The sequence below is a fragment of the Poecilia reticulata genome, chromosome 19 (assembly GCF_904066995.2).
Source record: "Poecilia reticulata chromosome 19, P_reticulata-male-v2, whole genome shotgun sequence".
Classification (NCBI taxonomy): Eukaryota; Metazoa; Chordata; class Actinopteri; order Cyprinodontiformes; family Poeciliidae; genus Poecilia; species Poecilia reticulata.
In genome coordinates this window covers 21,743,629-21,763,199 of record NC_088848.1, presented here as the reverse complement: position 1 = coordinate 21,763,199, position 19,571 = coordinate 21,743,629, and the positions used below count along the sequence as shown (strand labels likewise).

Below are 19,571 nucleotides of genomic sequence, written 5' to 3'. Positions count from 1 at the left end.
CATGTTTGGATGATAAATAAAAGACAGAGACACAGTCAATTTACAAATAAAAGTTTTAATAAAACAAAGTTAGACATTAGACATTTTCTACAGTGCTTCGCAGAAGTATTCACAAACTAACCCTCTCGTCTCGCCATCTTGAGAGACTGAGTCAATCGGACCCCACAAAAAAAAAAAAAACAACAAAAAAACGCAGAAGAGCAACAACACTGAGGACAATATGAAGCTAAATGATTAACAATGAAAATTCGATGTAGCTGTTCAGATCGAAGCTGGTCCATGTTATTGAGACCAACCCTTCACATGACGCAACTGAGACGCTGAGTGGGCGGGGCTAATGCCCACGCCACTGTAACAATGAAATACTTTATGTAGTCAAAAGTCCAGCATAGTCAACATTTTTCATTTCCAACAATATTCCTAACGTGGCAGTCTTAGTAACTTCAGGTTTTATACGACAAAACAGAAAATGGCCTAGCCAAAGTCCACACTGAAGGGTAAAAGAACTGTGGCGGTTCTAGACGATATTTACCAGAGGGCCAGGGTGGGGGCCAAAACAAATGCATGAAAACAAAAACAAAAGAAATTATTTTTGTGATTCTGCAATCATAGAAATTGTTTTGCTCAAATGCATGATGTGAATTCAATGCACATTTTTCACAAAAAACTGTCAAAAACATTGAGTTTAAGTGATTGCTAACTCACACCTGCAGATGGCGCTGTTCTGCTGCATCAGCCTTACTGATGACGCTGCTTTTCAAGAGCTTTACACATGGAAAGCATGATTGAAATGGCAAGTAACAAAAAGACTGATTTACTATCATACATACGCACCAATATCATGAATTCATTACAAATTCATTGTAAATTAGCACCAAAAACAAGTCATTTTGACCACAAAAAAAAAGACAAAAAATTATGAAAACCTGGCGGAACCAATAAGCTCTTGAACTGCAGGTTTCAGAGCCTGATGCTGTTTCAAAGTGGCAGAAACACATAATTTTTAATTTATTAAAAAGGAAAAACTGAAGAGGAAAAAAATAAAACTGGTCAACAATTAGTTACAGTCTCTATGTCAGCACATGTGACCATAAGAAAATTAATCAGTATAATATCTTCAGTACAGAGTCCAGACCAAATGCTGCCGGGGAACTGACCCCACCTAACCCCCCATCTAGAAGCGGCCATGTAAATGAGAATCTGTGGTAAGAGTACAGTAAAGCAAGCTAAAGCTAACTTGACTGTTGAGAAAGTTGGCCTCTGACTTTTTTTTTTTTTTAAAGTTGAAAATTGTTCATTTCTTTTGATTTCAAAATAATGCACTCATTTTTTGTTGCTCCAACAGAAAAAAAACCCATTAAAGTCTGGCTAAAGTGAAAAAAATGTGGAAAAGTCCGAGAGGGGTGAACACTTTTGCGAGGCACCGTTTCCTTGGCAGAGCTTTTTGAGGTCCAAACATTCTCACCAACTCGACGGCAACCATCACACAACAACCACGTTTAAATATCGACAGAAAACAAGGCAAACAAATAACACTTCCTGCGTGAGTCCACACAAAACGCTTAAGAAGTACAACAATCTCCATTTATTCATACGGAATCCGTTCAAACGTCCTAAACATTCAGAGCGACGGCGCAGGCTGTCAGTGTGAGAGGTCCGGAGCTGCACAGGGCTTAAATAAAGTTCAACTCTGAAGCTTTTCAGCCGACATGAGCTGAAAATACCGAAAAGAAGGAATCTATGGATCACTGAAACTCAAACTGCTTTATTGCTTAGTTAATAAAATAATAATAGTAATAAAAAGGTTTGTATTAACAACTAGCCATGTTTAACAGTGAAGTACTGAACAAAATGTCTTCAGCTTCATGACATTTCATCAAAAATAGAAAGAAAAACAAACAAAAACAACGAATGCTGTGTTGCCTGGTTCTCTGCTTAAGTTATGATTTATAAAATTCAGTCGGCAGCGTCTGTGACCGGCTGCACAGCTCCTGGTGAAGCCTCCGGTCAGGGCTTCAGACACAATCACAGATCCATGAAACTCTTCACCAGGCTGTGTGTGTGTGTGTGTGTGTGTGTGTGTGTGTGTGTGTGTGTGTGTGTGTGTGTGTGTGTGTGTGTGTGCAGTCAGACAGGAGGCAGAGCGCTCTGCTACTTGGTCCTGGAGGTTTTATGGACAGACAGAGATCACCTTCCACCAGGGCTTCCTAACAGGAACCTGCAGAGAAACGAAACAAAATCAAAGACTTGGACTGCAAAGATACAAAATATTATAAAGATATTTAAAAGTGGCTTTTTAGTGAAATAAAAAAAAACCAGAAGCTTCTTTTAAATAAGTTATTCTTGAATATAGATAACTGGCTGATTTTTTTCACAAAAAAGGAAAAAATACTGCAAGTGAAAAAAACCCAACAGTGTTCCTCCATTACATTTTTTAAATCCATATTCAAATTTTTTTTGACTTAAATAAGCTCCTATAGTTGCTGAAAAGTTACTTAAGTTAGTTTTGTCTTGTTTTGATAGATTTGGGGTTTTTGCAGTGAAAAGCCAAAATCAAGACGAATCGAGTTACAAACTGATGAAACTTTCTGCTCAGGATGAGTCGATGGAAACAAATGAAGTTTTTGAAATGAGCCGGTTCAGATTGAAACATGGTGACCTCACCACTCTGCTCTGGCCTGGACCGCCTCTCTCCTCACCAGCCGCTTCCTGTCGTCCAGGGGCGGAGCCAACGCTCGCAGAACGCGCGACCGGAACGGCAACACCTTCACACACACGCACACACACACACGGTTTATACAGTAGGACGGACAGCTAACAATATGCTGCCTGCCAGGGTTTTGTGTCTGAATTTCAATTTTTTTTTACACACTCAGATTAGTTGATCATCTATCAGCCCTTTGTTTTATTTAAAAGTATAAATCCAAAAGTTTGTTGTGAAGAGCAGATATTTCTACTGAAGTCTGCATTTAAATACAAAAACTGTAAAAACTAAAGGTTGGATGAGTTTGAAAACAGGACTAGGAATAAAGTCAGAAAGAAAAAAATGAAGTCAGGACAAAAGGAATAAACTGAGTAAAAAGAGGAATAAATAAGAAAAAAAGGATTAAAATGAGAAAAACGAATAAAGTCAGAAAGGAAAAAATAAAACTAATGAAGAGAAAAAGACCAGAGAGTTACGATCTATGATTGCCTCACTATTTCCCAAAAAGACTAACATAATTCCTCCCCCCGTGTTTTATGATCTAAATGAGTCTATATAACAATATAAAGCATAAAAATAATGAATCTGTGGGTCTTAAGCAGGAACAGGTTCAGAGTGTTTGTTACCTCGTGAGCCGGGAAACAGGAGAGAGCGAGAACGCATCGTATGGAGGCCACGCGGATTTTCTGGGAAGGAAAGAAATAAACAAATGAAAACACTTCAGTCATTTGTTGGTGTAATCCTCATCTTTTAGTAAAGCAAGCAGCATCACTTTCCTACTGATGCTGTCAGGACAGGAAGCAGAGCCTCACCATGGCTGGACTGCCGATGAGGGCCAGCAGCCGGCTGACCAGCGCCTCCAGCTGCTGGATCAGGACCTGTGGGGGGTTTATGAGGACGGGCTGCAGGCAGGACAGAGTGGACAGCTGGACGCCCTCATCGGTACATGTCAAGGCCTCCAGCAGCAGAGACAGGAGCTGGACAAAAACACGTCACACCGATCGGTACGCCAGAAAACTGGTCTGATTGTTTTCCAGAGAGGAAACGTGGGGCCCTTACAGCTGGCAGCTCAGACACCTGGACCTGCTTCGGCAGCTTGTTGACGATGTTGGACAGAGCCTTCAGGTAGTTGGCCTTCTTCTCTGTTAGGCAGCAAAAAGACCAGAGAGGAAACCCAAAAAACACATTCCAGTTAAAAAACAACAACTTACGGTCACAAGTTTACATACTCAAGCAGGATTACACACAATGTTCTTAAGTTAAAGGGGCAGTACTATGTTTTCCAGCCTCATAGTGCCATCTTAGCATCTAGGTCTTGTTTTCAAGTTGTGTGTTGCAACCAACAAGAGCAACTTAGGTGAGATCAGTGCTGCTGATGAGTGTTAATGTGTTTATGTTTCTCTAACCTTGTGGCGCAGCGTTGAAGCCCTGCACCAGCTTGGCGGAATTCTCGCTGAAGAAGCGCTGCCGATACATGATGCGGAGGTCGGCGTGGCAACCGCGGTTCAGGACGTCGGCCGAGTCGCTCATCAGTAGCGAGAAGCTGTCAGCAGCCATTGGGCCGAGGAGAGCGTCGTCGAGCAGAGAGAAGAGCTGCACAGAGCGGGTCAGGTTCCTCAGAACTTAGAACTTTACATTTTAACTCATAGCTAACATCTCACAGTGGTCTCACCTTGTCGGTTAGCGCTGAGAATAAAGGGTGGTATCGCAGCAGCAGAGCCTTGGCAACCTGAACATGATTTCAGTAGAAAAAGAAACTGTGTGATCTTTATGCAGGGTTTCTAAAAGGCTTCACCAGATCAAATTTAAGACTTTTTAAGACCATTATAAATCAAATATAAGACCTGTAGCACGACAGAAATGAACAAAATAAATGTATTCAGGGAACTAAAACTGTGAAACTGATGTAGCCTGGTTTGGGTTGGCAGCTGGAGCGAGCCAAAGGTGAATGTTGTCCAGTCAACTGCAAAAAACCAGCTAGCTTTTGTTGCATCTTTTTAGGAAATCTCATCCAGACAATTGCTGATAAATGTATTTATTTAAATAGTAGACGCAAAGAGCTAGCTAACTGAGATATGAATAAATCTGAATTTGATAAATGCAAAACGCTAGATAGGTAGCTAACAAGCATTAGCAGCTTGTTAAGAGGAGCCTTAAAGAGCTCATGACACAGGATGCAGTGATGATGTCTGTGTGCAACTCAAACTTGTGCCTGGTAGAAAAGTCCAGTAAGAAAAAACCTACATAGCCATGATGCAATTTACGACCCGTGATTGACATATTTAAGGGCGACTTACATTTTCTTTAATAAATTTAAGACGTTCAAAGGTCTTGATTTTAGATGTATGAGTTTAAGACCTTTTAAGGAAAGTGTGAATAGTCTGTGATAGAAATTCAAAATGAGAAAATGAAAAGTTGCAGCTGAGCGATTCTCACCCAGATCAGAAGTGTGAAGGCCTGAGTGCGCAGAGGGGAGGAGGGTCGGTCCAGCTCACTGCTCACTCTCTTTATCACTCCCTGAATTAAACTGTCAAGACAAGGGCCTGCAGACAGAACATCATCATCAACAACATCATCGCAGGCTAATTGTTTCAGACAAAAACCTGACGCTCAGACGCACCCTGAGGCTTCTTGTTGACCAGGCCGGCGAAGCACTTGGCAGCCGACGTGTAGGAGAGCGGGTGTCTGCAGCTGCAGCTCAGCTCCTCCAGCTCGGACAGCAGCCGCTCCTCCTGGGGTAGCGCCACCTGCAGGGCACACGCAGCACTTTCAGCTTCACAAGGGTTTTTTTTTTTTTTTGAGTAAAAATCAGAAACAAAGTTTGGGTTGAGACTCACACTGCGAGGTAACGAACACACACAAGCCATGAGCAGACACACCAACTGGGTCTGACGCCAGGATGAATCCTCCTCCTGCTGCTGCTGCTGCTGCTGCTGCAAGGGGAAAATAATAATGCACACTTCAAACATAATGCAGAGAGGGAAAAAAAACTCCAATGTTTTCAATCAGGTACAGAGATGATAAAGTATTCTTATGGCTTACTACAGTAAGAAAGCTAAACATTTTTTAATGGATTTTAATGCTAGAAACCAATCCAACGCAGCGCAACAGTTTAAAGAAGCATAAACTTAACAAAAATGTGTTAAAAATGATGTTTTTACTCGGATAACACCAAATACAGCTGATTACACTTACTAAATGACTTAATTAGTAAATATAATCACCTAATTTAGAATGCCTACATTTTGATTTATACTGAACATACCATCCTTATGATTAAACAAGGTGGTGGCAGAATCATGCTGTGGGAATGGCGTGTTTTGGTCCATATTGATTTTTTAAAAACTGCAACTAGCTTGATTGTTTTCTTCAAATGCTGCGTGCTGAGTGGAGTGTTTTGGGGTTTTTTAATGGCAAATGTTTCTTTTATTGAAGAAATAAAAAAAAAAGTCTTTTTAAATAGTTATATGGCGATTAGTCGACTAGTTAGTGCAACCCCTAGATCATCCCATCCATAGAGGCTCCCGTCTAGACATTTGAAATGTAAAACGGTTCCCACAAGTTTCCACAATTCAAATTAGCATAGTTTCAATACTGATTAAAAGTTTCACTTTAAGTCATGTTGCTTTTCTATTTATTGTGTGTCTATATCAAGTTTCCTGTTTGGCAAGAATGCTGACACACTTTGCTGTAACCAAATCTACTTGGTGGTATAAACAAAGTTCACCGACTGGCTGCTGTGAACTCGGTGAGTGGCAGCATCGTGCTTCGGGAAACAGTTTGATTTGTCTGAAACACTTTTACCTGGAGCAGCTGGACATGCAGTGGGAAGGAGTTGTCGGGCAGAAACGAGACGTCACCGTCCAGGAAGAGAGACACGACCCTGGAGGCCGTCTGTTCTGCAAACCTGGTGACACGGAAACACCCCGACAGGAAACCACATGAAAACCCACCGACATCAGAACAGAGACATCAAACTGATGAGGGAAAGCAACAATCAGCAGTAAAATAAATTTAAAGGGGCGGCATTTTGTATTTTCTAGGCACATGGTGGCATTTTATAACACTATCAAGAAACTGCTTTAACTTCAGTTGTTATAAAAATAAAGTATATATTTATATGACTTAAAAGAAATTTGAATTTGTAATTTAATGCCATAAAATTGGGCCTCTGTATCTTTAAGAAGCTCCTGCACTTTCTGAAACTCTGCCTTCAAAAAGTCATCACAACATGGCTCTTCTACTGACCATGTTTTTACCACCTGGTGTTTGCTAATTGCTGCTGGCTAGTCTGAAAAGCTCAGCTTAGTAACTGCAGGAGGCGGGGCTAGGTCCACCCAGGCGTCTTGCACAGCTGAACGGTTGCCATGGAGATGAAAGGATTTCTCACAGATTCATGAAAGACTCAAAGCAACACTCCAGGTATGTTTTGATTAGAGTGTAACATTATCAGATGATGTAAAGCTCAAAAAAGTGAGTTTTACATAACACTGCCCCTTTAAGTCTCAGGTTTCAGATTTTTCTAAATGAAGATTTTTTTTGATAATTTATTGTATTTATGCTAACGTTTTCAGGCGGGAGCAGGCGGTGCTGATAACAGGAACCATGGCAGACAGGACCTCCTCCTCCACCAGCGGACTACGATGATCCGATGACCCGTCGCCTGTAAAACACACTAATTATTTCTGTTTCATCACGACGCCTCAGAGTTTTCTGAGCGTCGATGAAACTCCGCCCCTCACTTTGCAGCGCAGCGTGGAGCGCCAGAGACAGCAGGCGAGGGACGACGACGTCATGGAAGCATCGGCTCGTGTCCTCGCCGTCCTGGACCCGCTCCGCTATCCTCTGCAGGCTCAAGCAGGTGCGCGCCACCTCGTCCACGGAGAAACAATCCGGATCTGGATAAAAGAAAAAAGAAAAAAAGAAACGACGTCGTCAGCGTTTCAATCGCTTCACAACTCCAGAAAAGAGTCGGTGGAAGGATGATCACCTGCGTGTGCCGAGCAGAGGACGTCCAGGAGGACGGGCGCGCTCTCCATGACGACGCTGGCCCGGATGGACACCGCGGCTAGCGCGGACAGGCAGCGCTGACGCACTGCATGATGGGAACGCAGCGCGGACGACTCTCTTCTGTCTAAATTTGAAAGGAAAAAGAAATTTGTTTAAAGCGCAAAACTATCAGAATTCAAACAGAATATTTCCATCTGGGGCTGCAACTGATTATTTTGGTAAATTTATGATTTTCCCTCTAAAATCAATATAGTCATTAAATTGACAATCAAATAAAAAATAAAAGTCTGAACATTCTGCAGATTTTTTTTATTCAAGCGCTTGAGGCTTTTTAAATGCGGTCTTAGAAAAACATTTAAAAAAACACAAATAAAACAATTGAATTCCTTTCTTAATAAGAACATAAATATTTTATTGCCTAAAATTTAACAAGGTAGCAATACATTAGTGAAAGATTGATCATTTGGAGCAATGGACGCATCTGCAGCTAAAATACGTGAAAAGCTCATCCCTACCTGCTTGGTTTCATATCAATGCCGTGTAAAGCTGATCTGTTGGCTATTATTTGAATTAACTGATTAATAATTGGATAACAAAAGGTGCCTAATGGGAGATTTTATGTGAAATGTATATATTTTTATACTGTTTTGGCTTAATTACTGCCCTAAGTGTGTTGTTCTTTCACCAAATTCATATTTTTAGTCTGTCTACTCCAGTTAATTTCTAAATTATTTGACAATTATTTCAGTAATTGATTATTCCGATTAATCGTTTCAGTCCTCCTTCCATCTGCTCACTCGAAAACATCTCCTTCTTCAGCATTGGGATCAGTTTGGTGATGAAGGCAGCTGGGTGCTGCTCGGCCAAGGCTCCGGCGCACTCCACCACAGCCGCACTGACCGCACAGAGGAAACAACCGTTACAAACTGGACTCAGGATTCACGAAAGCAAGAGGCAGAGCAACCGGAGCCGACCTGACTCTCTCATCCTCATCCGTCAGCAGCAGCCTGGTCAGGTGGTCCACGGCGAGCTCGATGTCAGAGTCCAGCAGTAGACCTGGGGGGAGAAGAGCGTTTCAGTGCCTCTAGACGTTCCTGACCTGACCGGAACGACAGGGGTGGAGCGGGATTTGGTGCGCTGCTCACCTGGTTGCTGGGCCAGAGAGGTGAGCACCGAGGCGGCCGTGATCTGCAGACTGGAGTTACTTTCAGATAGAGCTGAGAACACCAAGCTGCACAGGGAGTCCTTATACGCAGAAAACAAGCTCTCATCTGGAGAGACAGAGAGCAGACGGTCACCAGAGGAAGCAGATTTACAGCATCTGTAGTTTTCATTAGCCAGAGAATGAAAAAAGAGAATTGAGATTACAAACATAAATTTGCGTCATGGAAACACGGCAAGTTTGAAAAATTCTCATTTTTGGATAAAAAAAGTTTGGCCGCTAGGATGAGGTGGGTTTTTTTTTTTGGCCGTATTAATATTGGTTTATTTCACAAAACTGCAATCGGAACACTTTTTTTTCGCGTCACACCGTCAACAACCGGATGTTGCCACTACCACAAACCACAAAGAAGACGACAGGAAGTGGTCGGAGGATCAGATTTTTTACCGACTTATCACATGAACAAATTTATTCATATGTGATTTTAACTGCATTTATTTAAGAGAAACGCCACAATTGCAAAATAGTGTTTTTTCAACATTAGCGGAATACAGACAATGTTTAGCGCACGTTTGTAATGAAAATGCAGCTAGAGACTCCTCTCTCGCACAGTGTGACCTCTCCTCTGCTCCTAATGTAAATAATTAATGACCACCGATGACTGAAAGGCTGCAAATAAATATTAGCCCTTGTGTTCCTATGTCTTCTTTTATCGCAGTTCTTAAAGGGAACTCAGAATCTGATTAAATCTGTATCAGTGCCTCTTATCGTTTTAGACGTCAGAGATCAGTAATGGGTGGCCTGTAAAACAAAAAATGTCTAAAAGAAAGAAAACTACTAAACTAAGCTTGTGTATCTGCAGTGAAAGCAGAAATTAAAGTGAGATTGTGAAAGCATGGTAGGAAAACCCTGCTTTCTCTTCTATCATGTTAGCCAAACTCTACTTTGACTTAACTGGAGCTGAACAGCTCTTTGAAACTTGTAAGTGACATTTTGAATAAAATAGGACCCCTACCTATTGAACAAGGGGTCATTTTGGGGTCACCAAGCCTCCAAAACATTTTATTTTAAGTATTTTTGGACAAATCTTCTCCAAAGTTACCAAAAAAGTTGGACTACAGCAGTAAGGGAACCTCTTTCCTCACCATGATCTACAGACTGACATGAAGCAGTTGACTGGATGAATCGCTGTGCCACCTCCAGCAGCGTCCGCCTGTCGGAACACTGCAGAGAAACACCTGAATTAACACAATGTTACCATGACAACAAAACCTTCATTTCACTTTTATCAAAAAAAGAAAAAACTAACCTGCGTTCTGCTGTTATACTGCTCCACCAGAGGGGGCACAACAGCACTTGTAATGCTGTGGGCCGCCCTGTAGGAGGCGCTGCAGGCGGCCTGGAGTAGCTTAGCACTGGGCCACACCAGCTTCAAGTCGGGCTCAAACAGGTGGTGCTTGCAGTCTGAAAAATGGGGGGGGGGACTTTTCTCAAATCAAAAACAAACACGACGCCTTGCAGAAGTATTCACACCCCTTAAAACTGTCAACATTTTGTCATATTACCACCATAACCCTGAATGTAATTCACCAATTGATTTTCTACCAGTTTTGCTCTTTGTTTTGCTCCATCCTTCCTTACATCAAATACAACCAGCTTCCCCAAAGCCTGATGCTGCCACCACCGTGTTTTGCTGTGGGACCCCTGGAAACGGGGTGTTTTTTTCCTCCCCCCCACAAAAATTAACAATTTGCTTTGGTTTATCTTATTGCTGGACAATTAATCAATAACAATATTTATTGCGATAAGACACGTGTTCAATATTGATAAATCATTTTCAGTGATCTCACTGAACTCTGATCCAGAACTGCACAACACTCTGGGGTGTAGACAGAGGAAAGACTTTAGCCACTCAACCTCTAAAGGCTAGCTAAGCTAAACTGGTAGCATCAACTAACTCTTTAGTTACCTAGCAACAACCTGCTGAGTAACTTGCACAGCAGCAATTTCTAACCTCACCAGTTTTGCAGTATTTCAAATATTAAAAAAAAAAAAAATCAATAATTATAGATAAACTGATATTAAGCGCTTAAATCACAAAGCGTTTTTCATCCATATCATCCAGCCTTACTTCAAATTCTAAAATCTCAGTAAAATAAAAATAAATAGCAATGTTTGCAATGTTACACATCTTTAAAAAAACCTTCCTTTTCTTCATATTTATAAGCCTACTTTTTTAGTAACTCACCAGCCTCTCTGATAACCTTTTATTTATGCTTTCTGCCAGTCACGCATTTTATTTTCCCCCTTTAGATCTTCATTGTGAATATGTAGCTCACCTCTGAGCACCAGGACCAGGAAGGAGCTGAGGGAGTCTTCAGAGTCAGAGTTGAGAACAGAGCGAGACAGACAGGAAGTGAGTGCGGTGACGGCGGTGAGGGCTGCCGCCTCAATTTTCTCGCTGGATGTCTGAAACACCTGCAGCAAGGCAACCGGAGTTTGAAGTAAAAAACACACACACACACACGCATTAGGTTGAGCTGATGGAAAACATGAAGTTAAAACTCAGCCCAAAAAATGGCTTTACATTCTAAAGCTGAAGTGAAACACAACTTAACACTGCAAAAAATACAAGATCTTACCAAGTATTTTTGGTTTGGTTTCTAGAGCAAATATCTTATCATACTTGAAATAAAACAAAACTAACTTTCAAGTAACTTTTCAGAAAGTTAATGGAGCTTGTTTTATGTCAACAATTCCTTAAAATCGATGTAAAAATGTTAGTTCCATTGGCAGATTATTGCACTTCTAACATGGGAAAATTGTCCTGCTATCAATGAAATAATCTGCAAGTGGAACTAGAACTTTTTCATCAATTTTAAGGAATTATTGACTTAAAACTAGCTCTTATATCTTGCTGAAAAGCTACTTGAAAGTTAGTTTTGTCTTATTTCAAGTATAAGACATATGCTCCAGAAACCAGCCTAAAAATACTTGGTAAGATTTAGTGTTTTTGCAGTGAAGAAAGAGTTGAAAAGAAAAGGGCATGGTTGCAGCGAACCTCTCTGCGCAGCGAGCTCCACAGTCCCTCCAGGAACTCAGCCAGGTCTCTGTGCTCATACTGTCCCACGCTGGCAGCCTGAAACGCAGCGGGTACAACATGCCGGTTAAACTGTCCTGTTAAACCCCGTCTGAGTGGGACGTGACTCTGAAGCGTTTCTCACCAGGGTCTGCAGTGAGTCCAGCTTGGCGCTCTGGACGTCTGAGTCCAGCTTCTCGATGATGAGCGGCAACAGGAACTGGAAGACAGAAACCAGTTCAGGCTCCACAGCGGATCTCAGTGTTTGTGGGGTAACGGCGTTGTACCTCTGCAAACTTGGGGGTCCCAGTGAGGACGGCCCTCAGCGCCTGGATCAGTTCCTCTTTAGTGATGCCGTGGGGGTCGTTGGGTGGCTGGACACAGTGAGGGGCAGGGGGGAAGAGACATGATGAAGCTAACTGATGAGGCCACGTTTTAGAAATGACAGAACCTACTACTGCACTACAGCCAAACTATGTTCGACTATGTCGTACTGTTTATATGTGCCAACTAAGCCTGCTACGATAACTAATGCTGCTGGATGATAAATTGCCTCAGCAGTTATCGCAATAAACAATAATATTGTTGCTTTGAGACCATTTTCAAGCAATATAACGACAATGGCATAATAATGCAAGAACGCATTCGCAAAGATAAATAAACTTTAATTCTAACAAATTTAAATACCGGAACTGGAAGATAGTGTAAATATCAATAATAAATAAGCAAAACAACCAAAACTACAAATTAAATGGTTGCAGAAATACATATAAACTAAACTGTCCATCAAAACAGATGCCAGCTGAGACGAATGAACCTGCAAAGTTTCATGAAGAAACTTGAAACTTCAGCTCAAGTTTCTTCACTAATCTAATTTTTGGTAGGAAAAAAAGAGAGACGAGAAAAACAATTATGCAAATGATCAAGTTCGTTTAAACTTAGAATATGACCAATTTATTTATTGCTTTTTGAGACAATTTTGTTGTCAACTCCCATCTACCACACTGACAGAAGACAAAAGCTACAACGCTAAATACAAAAAAAGAACATGAACTTGGAAATCAACAAACAACTGACTACCTTCACATATCACACAGTCTCTGGATTAGTGGTGCACCGCTTGCGGTTTTCTGGAAGAGAACTGATTTTTAAAAAACCTGAGCGACTGATACCCATTTTGGCCAATGCTGATAATTTTTTGTCTGAAAAGTCGCTTTATTTAGTGACTTTTCAGACAAAAAATAATATATGCTATAATTCCCAGTCATTGTAAACAAATGACTGGAATGGCACTCTGATGTGTAATTCATCCCTCTGTTGATATCTTAATAAAACACTCAAGGGCTAATAGGTAGCTAATTTAGAATTAGGAATAAATAAAATCTATAAACTTATTCTGACAAGAAAATGGCATCGAAACATTTAATAAGAAATAAGCGCCAAACACATTGAGCATTACAAACCTCGCCCAGTCTTTATTTCATATCAAATTGGCCACTATGAACAGTTCTATCTCTGCTAATGTGCTGCAGCTGTGTTAATGTGTCAGTCTGTCACGCTCCTGTTCGCCACAGGTTCTAACCGGCTGCATAAACAGGAACTCACCGGGGAGAAATCTATGGGGAAGTAGCAGGACGTCACTTCGAACAGCTCCTCGGTGAATTTTCCTGAGACGGAAAATAATGGGAGCCATAACGGTCACATGACGGCTCAGAGAGAAACAACGGAGACAAGTCTGGTCTCAATCTACGCTTACCCATGCTGTATCCCCGCAGAACGATGTTTCCGGCGATCTGGAAGGCCAATAGAAGGTTGCGGGGATCCCTCTCACCGTCCATCGATTGGACGAAACCAAAAACAAAATCTGCACCCAAACCCTTCAGTTCTGCGGAACATTGAAAGAGGAACAAACAGAAAAAAACAACAATAACTCATAATTTGGAATGGACGCCCACCTTGAAGCACATTTACACGATGCCACCCTCAAAAATCGACATTTCTCTGAATGATTCCCTAATATTACACATTTTCTTCCAACACCTGCTAAGTTATTGGCATATTAACAAGAAGATAGGGCATCTTCAAAGAGTTATTGTGGACAGAAGGGATTTCTGGTAGCAGTCAGTCGTTCAACACATCTGTAGAAGCCTCTGACTGAAGACTGTTTCTGCGTGACGAGCTGCGATTCCATTGATCATAAAATTGCACAGAATGGAATTACAAAAATAAATTTTCTTGATGGAAACACTGAAATCTGGAAAAAACTCATTTTTCTATTAAACGTTTTCACGCTAGCATGAGGTAATTTTTTGCAAAACTGCAAAATACACTTTGGCAGTTTTGCAAAATAAAAAACACGTTTTGCATCACACGAGTCACGTGATCGGCAACCGGATGTTACTAAGGGCGAAAGTGCCAAACGAGAAGACGACAGGAAGTAGTTGGACGATGATGATGCAGCATGTTTTTTAATGACTTATCTCTGGAACAAACTCATTCACGTGTGATTTTAATTGCGTTTCTTATTTGATGGAAACACCACCACTGCAGAACTGTTTTTCAACATTAGCGGAATATTGACAAAGTTTTGCGCACATTTGTAATGGAAATCAAGCTATTGTTTGGTGACTGTCATGACATGCCGACAGCAGAGATGATATTCCACAGTAACATATCCTGGATGACATCATCAGTTGTTGCTAAGCAATGCTAAACCTTTGGCTTTTGCCACTCATCTTTAAATGTGTCATTTCAACAGATCTTAAGAGCAGGTATTATTTGAGCTTTTGAGGTGCTCAAACAATAGCTTGTTACCATGGTTACATGTCATACCAGCTGATAAAAAGTTAAATAATAAGAGTAAAAGTCCTTCCTGCTGCACAGCATCCAAAACCAGAGGGAAGATTTGTTCAAACATGCATAAAAAAAGAGCTAATTTAAAAACCTTTTCTCTTACCATCTTCCCTACTTTCCATGAGGTTGATGAGCATGTTGTAGACACACGCTCTCTCTGCAAGCATCAGAGACTGAGGGGACGACACAGACAGATTGTAGAACAAGTCAGACGAGTTTCATCTGAGCTCAAAAACATATTTCATTCAAGAGGAAGTGCCTCTAAGAGCAAAGCGAGAAGAGCGCCACTTAGGCTAGAAAGAGTGTGGTCAGATATCGCATGAGTGAGATGGTTTGTGCAGATGAGGACAGCAGGCTGCATTCAGCAGTTACAGTTTGCTGCAGTGGCTCGAAATGAAAGAGCAATGAAGAATAATTGTACTCATCCAGAGAAAATACAAAAAATTTGCTTTGGGTGCAAAATTTGCACAGTCTGTTGTCTGTTGCAATTAGCAATTAATCAACTTATTGCGTACTGAAACAAAATGAGCAAGGAAAACTTTGTTTACAGAGAAATCATAATCCATTTTTTTAACAGTTTCGATGGTGTGTGGTTTTTACTTCCGTTTTATTTATCGTTTTTGGTTGTTGTGTTGTTTTTTTTTTTGGATATTCAAAATGTCTTCCAGTTCCAGTGTTATTTACGAAATTAGCATTTATTGCTAATTTACTAATTGTAAACTGTATTAAATCAATCTTGTTACAAAAATCTTTTGAGATAATGGAATAAATTGCCTAAACATTTTCTTTTAAAAGAGAACTGAAAACTTATCTTTTTCAGGCTTATGGCATCCAGGCTTATGTGTGAAATCTGTACAATGTGGTATCCTACTAACTTTGTGATATTTTATGTGAAAAGTTGAAATGGTCTCCTGTGTTGTATGAATATTTATGTGTGTCATCAGTCGGACACCGGGAAGATGAAATAAAATCTTCCTGAACAAGCAAACATGACTTGGAAATGGTCTCAAAACAACAAATCGTTAAATCATTTATTACAATAACTTCTGGAACAATTTATCGACCAGTAAAATTGGTTACTGTGTCAGATCTCACCTGCACGTGAACATCCTGAAACACAGACCTCAGCATCGACACAGCTGAACCAGGAGGCAGCTTCCTGGATTTAGTCTGGAGAGAAAAGAAAAAAAACAAAACAACACACACACACTCAGAGCAGTCGGTTACTCCTTTCACACTTTTGTCATTTTATTTCTGAGACGCTGATGCTGCTGTCAACCTGCCCAGCAGAAACTCACCAGCGCCAGCAGCCCTCGTAACACAGGCGGCGTGATGACATAGTGGTCCTTCAGGCGGTTTTCGTAGAAGGCCAGGAGCAGTTCGACTGTGGGTGGAGGAGGGAAACTCGTCACTTCGGCTAATAGCAAAATGGCCGCCGAGTCTCTTTCATTGTCCTACGTTAGCGGAGGAGTGAAGGCGGACGGCGTGTACCTTCTCTCTCCGTTAGCGCCCCATAGTTGTCCTGGAGGACCTCAGAGAGCAGCTGGACCCCTCGGGCCCGAGTGTGAGGCTGGGAGCTGGTCAGGCTCTGCCTGCAGCAGCAATGGGAGAAATTCTGTTCATCTTAGAGCAATTCTAACTCATACAGTGCATGGTTGTTTTGTTACACTTTTGTTACTGTTAGAAAAATCTTTCCTGATCAACAAAATTAGGCTTTTTTGACAAATTATTTTTTGTCAAAAAAGCCAAATTTTGTTGATCATGATAGATTTTTAAAAGCAATAAAATGCAAAACATTCGGAGGGGTGAATTGTGTTTTTTTTTTGGCACTGTAAGTCAAGTTCTGGTCAGATCAGCAGTATGTAAACATCTACCTGAAACTGAGGGAAAGTGAAAAGCTGCTATTACAGGTGTTGCAACTATATTCACATTTTTACTTCAGAAGTTTCTAAAATGCATGGAAATAAACACTGGTTGAATGATTCTAAACAAGCAAACAAAAACAAAAGAGTGATTGTAGTTTCTGCTGAAGATGCTCCTCACCCAAGTGCCTCCACCAGCTGCAGGACGGTAAACTGTCCATCTTTGACACCTGAAGATACAAAAACAAGTTCAGTAATAACTGTACTGAGCTGTAAACTCCAAACAAACATGTATGGGTAAAGAAGCTAAGGGAATAGGAGTTGGGACACTGGAAAAAGCAAATCAGCTTCAATGGCAGCAATGTGAGTGGTGCAGGTGGAGAACTAACTTTCTGGAGGAATATGTCGGATTAAAGTGATTTTTTTTATGTGGTTGTTTAAAGTCAGAATTGTTGGGGCTGGTGAGGGAGGGACATAATTCATTTCTATTATTAATTCTTGCCACTTATCCTCTTCCACACAATGTTATCTACTGTCAGCTACAGAAAACCCAGCAGCATCGGTGGGTTCAAAGGTAATTTCAGAGGGTTCATTGACAGAATGTTGCTTTTTTTTTTCACGCGGACACAAACGCACCAGCGGCAACGGCTAGCAGGGCAGGCAAAATGCGGTTAAACCGCAACCGTCCAGCGGCTCATTGTCAAGTGACAGCACAAAATAAAACTCCTTATGATATGCGGCTTTAATGAAAAATAATGGCATATAGCAGCTTCCAAGCGCAGTTGTTTTATATCACGCGGCTGCTGTATCACCACACAGGATGTTGTGGTGCTAAGTTAGCTAGTTAACGCAGCATTGCCGTGTTGCGCATCCTTAGAGGGCAGCTCCACAGCCTCCCTGCGCTTCTTTCACACTGACTCGTTTACTGTTAAATCAACCAAAGTACGAAGAAGGCTCGCTTACCTGTCGCAGTATCCTTTGCCTTGGTGTCCTGAAGTCCTGAGACAAATTCCTCCACCAGAGACAGCAGCAAAGGACTTTCTGCAGCCATCGTGCCTCTGTCAGTCCGCTGGGGATTGCGCATGCGCGAGAAGTTCAAGTCGATAAGAACAACTCACGTTTCATATCAAATTCCATCGAATAAAACAGATGACAGAACAAATAAACAGATACCTTTTAAGCTACTTGTTTATCTTTTTAGAAAGAAACGTATTTATGAAATCTTAAAGGATGTTCAACATCTTTTGAAAGGGGTGATGCATTCACGTACTGTCCGGATTCCAAACATGTTTAGTGGAAAAAGTATGGAAGCCCTTTTCCGCCATTGCGAGTAAAGAAAAAAAACCCTAATTTATAACTTTATAAATTAAAATATTATCGGAAAGTCCAAGTTCAGTTTATTTCAGGAACTTGATCACTAAGTGAAACACATTATTTTACACACAGGTGGTTTTCCATTTACACTTAATAATAGCATGCCATTTAAAATTAGAATATTACATCACACCAATTTTGTTACAGAAATGTGGTCTTAATGAAAATTATGTTTAATACCTGCCAAGAGGTTGTCAATTTTCAAAAGGTACTTTTCAGCACAAACGAAACTCATTGGGACGCTTGTTCTAATTTATTACATATGAAAGAGAAGCGTTATAGCAAAAGCCGTAATGCTCCACTTGTGAGAGGAAATCTGTTTGGCTTCTCTTTGGCACTCAGACAATAACTGAGTGCTACACTGCTGGACAAGTCACGTTAAAGAATTACAAAATTAAGAAATAATGATCAGATTCTATTTCTATGTGACAGATAAGTCAAAAATATGAGATCATATCTGTTAGATGAAATGAAGTGGATTAGCAGTCCTGTGGAATATTGTCTCTGCTTCCTGAATATTAACACATTAGCATGTCATGACAGTCATGAGACTGTTATACAGCAAAAGTCTTCAGTCAGAGGCTTCTTCATGGTCACTGCAAGACTGACTGCTACAGGAGATCCTTCCTAACAGCATTCCCATCAACGACAACTCTGAAGAAACTTTTAAGATGATGTGATATAGCAACATTAAAATTCCTTTTGGGATAAAGTATTTCTCAATTGATTTGAGTAAGTCTTTGCCTCATTGAGCCCCCTGCTGGCCTGGGGCTCAAAGAGAACTGGAATTCACCCAGTGCATTCATAATTTAAGACTAATTTAGTAATTTTGCTGATATTTCCTGAGCTGGTAAAATTAATAGTCAGAAGCTCAAAAACAAATGACCCCCTCCCCAAACAAACTGAATTAAATTCACCCTGAACATAAAGTTTATAGTGTTTTATCATAAACATTTCCTAGGCCTTTAGTATTCTATGAACTGAGCTCAGGTTTACAGAAACAGAATCGAAATTAATATTGGATTACTAAAAATGTTCCAAATGGCCCCTTTAATCTGACTGCGGTAACAACTCTGAAGAAGCTAAATCTTACGTAAACTGAAGAAAATAATGCAAAGCAAAATAAGATTTTAGAGAAGCTTCGTATTAATTTCCTTAACTTATCTATATTTATCTTTTTTTTCCTGTTCGCTATGTATAAATAGGCTAAACTTTCACTATTTCCTTTTGAGTTTATGTACAATGGAAGTGTCAAATTGATTAAAAGAAAAAAAAGAAACTAAGTAAAATTACTTCAGTTTTTTTTTCTTTTTCTTTTTTATTTCTTCCCAACTGTAGAATAAATATAGTTAAAGTGGAAGCAGGGTGTGACCAAAAGTGCTGTTCGTTCAAGAGTGGGAAACACAGCGGTTACCTTTAAAAATGAACCCACCTGCGCGCTCATGCGCATGCGTTCCAGAAAAGTTCGGTGGCGTTAGCTCACCGCTTCAAGTCACCTTTTACCAGCGAGAAGAGACGTTTTCGATG

General features: G+C 40.7%; 1 protein-coding gene across 3 annotated transcripts; it reads right to left on the bottom strand.

Annotated features, from left to right (window-relative positions):
• Window positions 1-35: 35 nt before the first annotated feature.
• Window positions 36-19,556, bottom strand: mms19 (MMS19 homolog, cytosolic iron-sulfur assembly component). 3 transcript variants are annotated; one of them, XM_081600738.1, is made up of 32 exons: window positions 19,477-19,556; window positions 17,634-17,739; window positions 16,852-16,900; window positions 16,300-16,400; window positions 16,107-16,192; window positions 15,904-15,978; window positions 14,912-14,981; window positions 13,712-13,840; window positions 13,561-13,622; window positions 12,243-12,329; window positions 12,101-12,175; window positions 11,938-12,015; window positions 11,216-11,354; window positions 10,186-10,340; window positions 10,022-10,100; window positions 8,860-8,985; window positions 8,689-8,770; window positions 8,512-8,609; window positions 7,695-7,838; window positions 7,447-7,602; window positions 7,271-7,367; window positions 6,509-6,611; window positions 5,542-5,637; window positions 5,325-5,451; window positions 5,141-5,247; window positions 4,377-4,433; window positions 4,111-4,297; window positions 3,764-3,846; window positions 3,517-3,681; window positions 3,331-3,390; window positions 2,665-2,765; window positions 36-2,218 (listed from the first exon to the last, which is right to left on the bottom strand). In XM_081600738.1, the coding sequence occupies exons 1-32, from the start codon at window positions 19,492-19,494 to the stop codon at window positions 2,188-2,190; spliced, it is 3,129 nt and encodes a 1,042-aa protein (XP_081456864.1). In that variant the 5' UTR covers window positions 19,495-19,556; the 3' UTR covers window positions 36-2,187. The 3 variants fall into 3 exon arrangements, with proteins under 3 accessions (XP_081456864.1, XP_081456866.1, XP_081456867.1); XM_081600740.1 differs by having other exon boundaries at window positions 5,542-5,631; XM_081600741.1 differs by having other exon boundaries at window positions 5,542-5,628.
• Between the last annotated feature and the right edge of the window lie 15 nt (window positions 19,557-19,571).

Coding starts and splice junctions, on each gene's coding strand:
- mms19 (XM_081600738.1), bottom strand. Junction 8,771..8,859: donor CTCTCTGGCCCAGCAACCAG/GTGAGCAGCGCA, acceptor TTCTCCCCCCAG/GTCTACTGCTGGACTCTGAC. Junction 5,638..6,508: donor TGCATGTCCAGCTGCTCCAG/GTAAAAGTGTTT, acceptor TTCCCCTTGCAG/CAGCAGCAGCAGCAGCAGCA.